This window comes from Megalobrama amblycephala, linkage group LG17, assembly GCF_018812025.1.
Source record: "Megalobrama amblycephala isolate DHTTF-2021 linkage group LG17, ASM1881202v1, whole genome shotgun sequence".
Lineage (NCBI taxonomy): Eukaryota > Metazoa > Chordata > Actinopteri > Cypriniformes > Xenocyprididae > Megalobrama > Megalobrama amblycephala.
Window position 1 is genome coordinate 44,275,524 of NC_063060.1, and position 8,222 is coordinate 44,283,745.

General features: G+C 42.3%; 1 protein-coding gene across 1 annotated transcript; it reads right to left on the reverse strand.

Moving 5' to 3' along the window:
• Window positions 1-3,053: 3,053 nt before the first annotated feature.
• LOC125250319 (tripartite motif-containing protein 16-like protein) lies at window positions 3,054-7,447 on the reverse strand. Its single transcript, XM_048162848.1, has 4 exons — window positions 7,253-7,447; window positions 6,866-7,147; window positions 5,068-5,103; window positions 3,054-3,831 (listed from the first exon to the last, which is right to left on the reverse strand). The coding sequence occupies exons 2-4, from the start codon at window positions 7,128-7,130 to the stop codon at window positions 3,287-3,289; spliced, it is 846 nt and encodes a 281-aa protein (XP_048018805.1). The 5' UTR covers window positions 7,131-7,147; window positions 7,253-7,447; the 3' UTR covers window positions 3,054-3,286.
• Between the last annotated feature and the right edge of the window lie 775 nt (window positions 7,448-8,222).

Genomic DNA, 8,222 nt, shown 5'->3' on the forward strand with positions numbered 1-8,222 from the left:
GTGAAGAGGACGCCCCTGAACTTGGGGGGATGCTGGGCAAACTGAATTGCATAGCCGAGCCTGATGGTCCGAATGAGCCAGCAAGACGGACTGGGGAGCGCTAACCTGGCTCGCAGAGACCGTACAAGCGGGACCAAGGGGACCACCGGCGTACCCGCAGTGGGGCAGCGAGGTGGAACACAGGGACGCGGCTCGGGGGGCTCTCTTTGCGAGGCGGCCCGAAGCAGCGTCACAGTGTGCTAGGCAACACTTACCTAGTTCCACGGGTGGACAGAGGGAGCAGTCAAGGCTTTGACTACCCGCTGCTCGCTGCTGTCCGCTGGTGAAAGAAGAGGGGGATGAGAGTGGTGAGGTTTTTTCCTCCCACTCCTCTCCAAGCCCTCTTCAGACCTGAAGATGGAGGAACCGCTCTTTTTTTTTTTTTTTTTTGGAAGTTTGGGTACCGCTGGCTGTTGGGCCAGTGGCGGAACAGAAACCCAATAAAAGGATTACCACCCGGCCCTCCTCCAGGGGGTAGAAAGAGCAGCCCCACCCATCTCTGGGTCGCCCGTCTCAGGGGTGATTTTCTCACCAACCACTTAAACAGCAGCAGAGACGGGAGGTGTCATCTCCCTGCAACGGACACAGTAGAGCAGGCTGGGACGGAGTTTTTTGCAGGGGACGACACCCTTGGCGACGAGAAGACTGAGGGGTGGCCCAAGAGGAACTCAATGGTTTGTCATGGGAATCTTCCTGGTCTGCTACTAACTGAGGAGAACTGCTGGGCTCAGTCCTCGACAGTGTCACCGAAAAGGCCACCTTGTGAGATGGGAGCATTGAGAAAGCATCTGGCTTGACAACCTCTCGCACCTCACAAGGTAAGCCAGGGGGCGCTTCTGGACCACTGAGGTGGACATCGTCTGGCCGAGGGCCTGCGCCGTGACTTGATCACGGTTAGTCAAGAAGCGCAGCTCAACCCCAGCTCAGAACTACCCTCATGCATTAGAGTGCCTTGGCCTCACATGCAGGTGGGTGTGGTCTGTGTACAGCCACCCCATCCAAGAGGGCAGTGAGAGAGGAAAAACTTATGCAGATTTTGGCACTCTTGGCGTTACATATTTATGGCACCAATATACCTCCATACTGCCAAGTTTTCCATGCACATCCAGAATACCCAGGAAAGCATGGCTGTAAACTCTGAATCTGAGTCAGCATAAGCACACACCATTACAGTGGGCAGTGTCACCCTCATTTCCAGAGCATAACAGCACTCTCTCCGATGCAGCAATCGACATCTGACCCTCAGCTGGAGCTATGAATTAAATGCTAGGTTCCCCTATGAGAAGGACCAGCAATCCAATCCAGAAACTGCACAGCTTGCAATGCACTAGAGAGGGAGGGGCACTAGGGGGTTGGTTCCCCGAAGGAACCCCTCAACCTCATGTCACCCAAGCCATATCAGCAAAGTAGACCTCTTCTGGTGCACCAGAGAGGGCGCTACAATTGAGATTAGGCAAGGGAACCGCGCATCTAGAGCACTGAGCGAGCGCTGGGTTGCCGTGACAACCCGCGCTGCAGCCTGACAGCTCGACGGCACACGACACGCAGAGGAGCGAGAGTTTTGCTCTTGCTGATGTCCACGGTCTCCCAAAGTGCCGGGCAGACTTGCGGCTGTGCTTTTACACACAAGCGGCAGCTGGCCAACAACAGAGGGGACTCAAGCTTCCCGGAGAAAGAAGAGTCATGACGACGTGATCATGTTCTCATATGAAAACATGAATCACCCACGAGCATCGTTTCAGCACGCGCCCAGACATGTGAAACAATGATCATGGCCATCATCAGTGAGGACAGGAAACGACCGCATCCAGAAGCACACAGGTAGAATGTCATCTTTAAAAAGACGCAAATCTACTTGTGTAAGCTCTTTTAGGGACTACTCTTTTAGGTGCCGAAGCACGCAGGGGAATGACCGCTGCAGACACAGACAGGGGATAGTGCAGCCTGTCGTGTGCACTCTCTCCTTGTAGCCGCCCTCTTACCAGCTGTGAGAACAGCTCTTACGCGCTCAAAAGTGCACCGTTCACCAGCCATGAGAACGGCTTTTTATAACTGAGGCTTTGCTCTCTCAAAAAGGCAAAACAAAAGAAAAGAGAAAATAAAGAAGAGAGATCGGTCCCGCTGCAGTGCTGTCCGCCTGCACCAACACAAAGAGCAGATTTTCCAAAAAGCTGACTCGTTGAAGACAAACACTCGCTCATAGACACCACTGTTTGTTACAGATGGTTCGGCTCCGAAGCGAATAGCTGAAGATGCAACGCACCTGCTGCTCATTATATACCCGCGCTGCGAGGCGAGCAGCTAATGCATATGATTGCATGCCAATGTGCATTGGCTCGTTGCAGTTGCACTCGAAGTAGATTGGCCTCTCTAGCGAGATTCCTATTCCTACTTATTGATCGAACAATCACGTGTTTACAGTCCTGCTGCATCTCAACACGTCAGAATCTCGCGAGAATCAGTACGTCACCCGGGTAATTCTCGCCTACTCTTTTATGATTACTGAGATTTCAGTCATACTTATTCTCTCGCCTACTGCTTTTCCCGTACTATATGGTAGAGAAGTAGATGGTTTCAGACTCTTTCAGTCAGAGTGTCTCAACTCTCATATTTAACGGCTCTGACGAATAGTTGTTCTCACTGTCCAATGACAGCGCGTGCTACATTTACAGTGACAGAGGATTGGCTCTTCAAACTGAGGTGAAATATGATTGGTTGCTCCATGTGTGTCCTGACCAATGGCATTTTAAACTCGATTGACAAATGGATAAAGAAAAGCAATTGGCCAATGCTTTTTAAAAAGAGATTTAAAATGATTTATTAATGTACGTTTTAAAACATGAATCAAATAAAAAGTTTTAAGTTTGTGTATTTATTCATACATGTAAAACTGTCCATTAATGTTTGAATGATTAAACTGATCAATTGATTGTTGATGTTATTTTTCAGTGGGTTAGTGGATCTAAATCTTTAAGTGTCACTCCTGCTCCTCATAACGACACCACGACACAATATACATGAACACTGAGTTCAACATTTATTACAGTATTTCAACATTTATTTCATCATGTGATTTTGAGTCATTAACACACATTTATTGTGTCGTGATATTTCAGTATTAATGTAATGAAGAAACTCTATAACATCTGATTCATCATCAGCTCAAAGCATTATGGGTAGAGTCTCTCTGTTCTGATTCATCATCAGCTCAAAGCATTATGGGTAGAGTCTCTCTGTCACTGATTCATCAACACAGTTTCACTGATGATCCAGGATAAACACCAATCCCAGGATAGAGCGGCTGAGTGAATGTGGTCTGGACTGAGTGGATGAGGCTCATTGTGTCTCCAGAGACGCTGTAGAAGGACAGAGTTCCTGCACTCTGATCCACATACACTCCTACTCTATAGTGATTCTCCTTATTCACTGTACTGATAATGGGCTTTACAGGGAGATCAGTCTTTATCTTATTGTGTCTGAATGAGTAACTGGAGGAAGAGCATCTCAAACTCCAGGACTGATCATTACGTCCAAACCAACACTCATCACCCCGTCCCTTCCTGCTGATGCTCTTATATGACACTGATATAAACACACGTCCACTCCACTTAATCTCCCAGTAACAGCGTCGATCACACACACTCTCTCTACACAACACCTCAGGCCAATCAAATCTGTCTGGATGATCAGGATACGACTGTGGTGTGTCAATGAATGTAATCAGTGTGTTGCTCTCAGACAGACGGATGTATTTATTCACTGTGTTCAGATCCAGAGTGATCCGATGGGAATCTGATGGAGATAAAACACATCACAATCAGGAATCATCAATCTGTCCATCTTTTAATCTACACTGTAAACATGATTTCTGCTGCTTGTTAAATGAACTTCATTAAAATGAGTTAAAGCACACAATTACTGCACATTCTGTCCTGATTTAATTGAGTAAATCCATTTAAACACGTCAAACTGAAGTTTACTTCATCATTTGTGTTGAATGAACTGAAACTGGGCAGTTCCCAGCATGCTTTGCTCTGGTCTGGATCTATTCCAGAATCTGACGAGTTCATGTAGGATTTGTCTCAGATCTGAACTTGATTTAGGATCTTCTCCTCTCTCACAGAATCTCATCTGTAGTTGTGAATCTTAAAGCCTCCATCAGTTCGGTGATCGACTCTCAGGTCTGTTACCAAGAGTAGCTGCTGTGAAGAAACGCTCGAGCTTATATCAGCAGCAGTTGATTTCATGTTGTACTGGTGCCCTCATGTGGGTTGTATGAAAACTGCAGGCAAAAAGGCAGTTTCAATGTGTACTGCACGCTGTGAGTGGGTAAGCTTATGCTCTGTCCCAATTTAGTTAAATATATTCGATTATAATGCAAAATAATATTTTATATTTATGATTTAGTTAGGGTAATATTTTGACCATTTAATTTGACTATTAACATATATTTCATAAGTTACCTGGCCTTATTTTTGTGAACTCTAGCAAAGCCACAGTTAATGTTATTTTATATTTATTTAGGTCACTAATGCCTGCAGCAAAAGAAACCACTAAAGGGGTGATTTATTTATTTCTACAGCCTACAGTAAAAATAAGTAATAATAATAATAATAATAATAACAATTCCTTACATTTATATAGCACAGTAATACACTAAACCAGCATTTGTGTTTGTGCATTTATTGAGTCTGTCGCAGTGTTCGTACAAACCACATCACAGAGTGGAGGAGAAAGACCTCCTCCATCACATTTGTTCACGTGCTCCGTGTCTGTTGTGCAGCGCATGTGTGATCGGTCTCTCTAATAATAATACTCTAGTTTGTGCGTCTCTGCGTTAGAAATCAAAATGTGTGTTTTTAATGAAGAGCTGCAGAAAGAGAAGTTTTGATAGAAAAGACAAAGCCTGTCACTGTATTTCATGAGTCTGTCATTATTCATCAGTGTTTTGTGTCAAAGTTTCCCTTTCTCCAGGAAGAACATGAACACACTCAATGAGTTTCTCTGCTTGATTTCTCAGTGACTTACATTTTAGAAAGTCATTCCTGGTCCTGGGATCAGTTTCTGTGGAAATCAACAGACATGAAGAGTGTGATTATAATCAAGAGAAAATGATCCCTGCATCCATCGCTGACACATGCAGAAATCCTCCAACACAGAAGATATTTAGAGAAATGCCTCTGCTGTTTCCTGACACAGACACTACTGAGGGATTGATATCATTATTGACACGTCACCATATTTGATTTGTCTTCTGTAGACATGAACTGATCTCTCTGATTAGAGAGGGAATGTAACCGTCTGTGACACAACCCTTAAAATCTGCAAACTGTGAGAAATATGGAAATTAAAGAGAAGAATTGTGATTGAATAGATTTGAGTTTTAATCTCAGACCTCTCTATTAGACTTTCTCAAAGAGACAATGAGTATACATGGAAGCAACAGTTTAGTTCTAATTAAATATGTTTTAAATACTGATATCTTAAATTCTTAAAACACATTGTTATGAGATATTCATTCAGCTCTTGGTATCAACAGTATGTAAATGTGTGATATTAACAGGAAATATGGGCTGCAGTGACTCGTGTTAGTGCTGTTAGAAGTGACCCAGTGTTTGAGGAGTCGATCTCTTCTCGCCTTCAGTTCATCAAGATCAACCGGTTTAGCCTGTTTTACTTTTCCCCTCTTACAATTGCCATGTGATTTCTCAAAATGTAAAGATTTAAAAGGTTGTCATGTTTTCAAAAACCTTTCCAATTTTTCCAACATTCAAGGCAACAATGGCTGGAAAGATATATATATATGCATTCTGAGCACTTTCTGTGTGAAATTATGTTTATATTGTGCATCAAAAGTGTACTTTCACTTTAATTGAGCATGAGACGTGCAGCAAAAATAGACTCGGCGCCGAAACTCTCACTTTGCTGCTCATGTGACGCTCCTGCTCCCGGTGTGAATGCATCCATTGGCTAACATGCTGAAAAAACACGCTGCTTATGCTTGCGGTATGAAACCGGAGTAATACCAAAGCCACTGGAAGGCCTGCAACCTTTAGCCAAAAAAGTGTAACGGCTAATGCTAACACTCCGCCTCTGGCGGTTCGCAGGGAAGGAGACCAGAGGCTGTTTTTTGTATGGATGTCAATGGATGAGAGGCTTCATTACACTGATTAAACAGCTTTTGTGGGGAAATAGCTAATCATTTAACTAATGGACAGCCTGTTTGCCAATCTTCAGCATGTTTTACTCTTAAACATTACTTTCATTGGGGACTATATGTAGATTTTAGCTTGATAAAAATGTATTTTTTTTAAGAGAAGGCAGACTAGGGAATGTTGTGACTGACGTCACTGCCATTACACGATAGGCTGAGAGGTGAGCATGTGATTAAGTTAGCCATTACGCTTTCTCCAATGGTAAGAGACACAGACCCTCTTATCTCCCTATAATCTCTGGTAATACTTGGAGCATGTGCATAAACCTTGCGCGCTGTATACAAACTTTAGTAAAGCTTGTAGTGTTCAGATTTATCCACTCTGGGACCCAGTTTAAAGAAAATAGCGGCTTCAGGCTCCCAAAACACTGGATCCGTCTGGACGAAACACTGATACAATACAAAATCTTTATGGATACATCTATACGCGTCTCCGTGTGGACGGGCTCTCAGAGAGAAAGCTGTTTTCTCACACAGCGCACAGCTGCTGCTCGTCAGAGACGCAGAGAGAGGCGTGTCTGTGCAGGAAAACTGAAGTGTGTTCAGAAAAATCAATTCTTCAGTTTCACTTTTATTCTTTAAACAGATTTCATTTTAACATTAACCTGTTACCTTGCTTGTGTTTCTTCTCCAACTGTTCAGCCAGATGGTTCTGGTTCATCTTCCTCAGGATGTCCGCCGTGATCTTCACAGCTTCTTCTGGTCCAAAACGCTTCTTCATCAGATCCACTGTATCAGTGCTGTGTTTTGCCTTCTCCAGCTCAGAACTTTGAACACGGTAAGAATTCTTCAAGTGCCATTTAAATGTCGTCAGTTCTTCAGTGTTTAGATCATTCAGAGCATCCAGAAGATATTCACATAAAACAGACTCCGTCATTCTTCACTGATTCACGTCTGCAGGACAAGAAGATACAGCAAGTCATCTGATTTGTGTTAGACAGCTATAATTACTTGAAAAGATCAAATAATTGCCTTATTTGACGTTTAATTGTCACTTACTGATGCTGAAGGTCTGGAATCAGTTCATTTAAATCTCCATAGGTCAGTATTTTATGAAGCAGTTTTTACTTACTACTACAACTAGGACATTTGTAGGCTTCTTGTTCCTCCTCTGAACTGACTTCTCGAGAAAAAGCTCTGAAACTCGTCTCCGGGAAAACAAGGGAAACCGGTTTTTCAAGAGACTTTGGGGAAAATCACAGCCTGTCATCAAAACACACGTACGTACGTACGTATTACTGTTATAGTCAGAGCCAGATTTACTTTAGCAGATACATTTATCCAAAGTGACTTAAAATATAATCATAATCATTTGTTAAAAAGGCCAATGATGATTTGACTCTCACATATATTGACCCGAGACTTGTGCTGACAATCAGCCATCGTTTACAATGTGTATCTCGTGTGTGTATCTCATAGTATTTCCATTGGGCTTTACTCTCATTCGCTGCACAACATACAACAGTAAATAAACATAAATAAAGTTTTGGATAGTTTCAAGATAGTTAAAAATAATTAATAAAGCTACAATAATAATTTCTAATTGTTCATATGTGTTTATTCTTGTTAGAAGAGTTTTTATTTTATTTTATTGATTATGAACACAAATTAATCATGACAAACCAAATAAATTTGAAATGAATTATACCATTGATGAAAACAAGCTGATACCAATGTATTTAGGCCTATAATTATAGTATGATTTTTCATGAAAAATCATGATTGTGTTTATTTATTTTTTCAAAAGTAAGATTAATGTAAGCGACTTCTTCCAATACTCTCCTCAATGCATAATAAAACATTACCGCTTAAATGACCGTATTGCCTATGGTTGTTACTGTCCAATGACAGCCCATCTAATGTTCAATGTTATTAAACAGAATGTTATTATTTACAATACGTAACTTGAAAAGTGACATTTGTTGGTTCAAAAAAATGTTAGTGCACAAATTAAAAAAAAAAAAAAAGT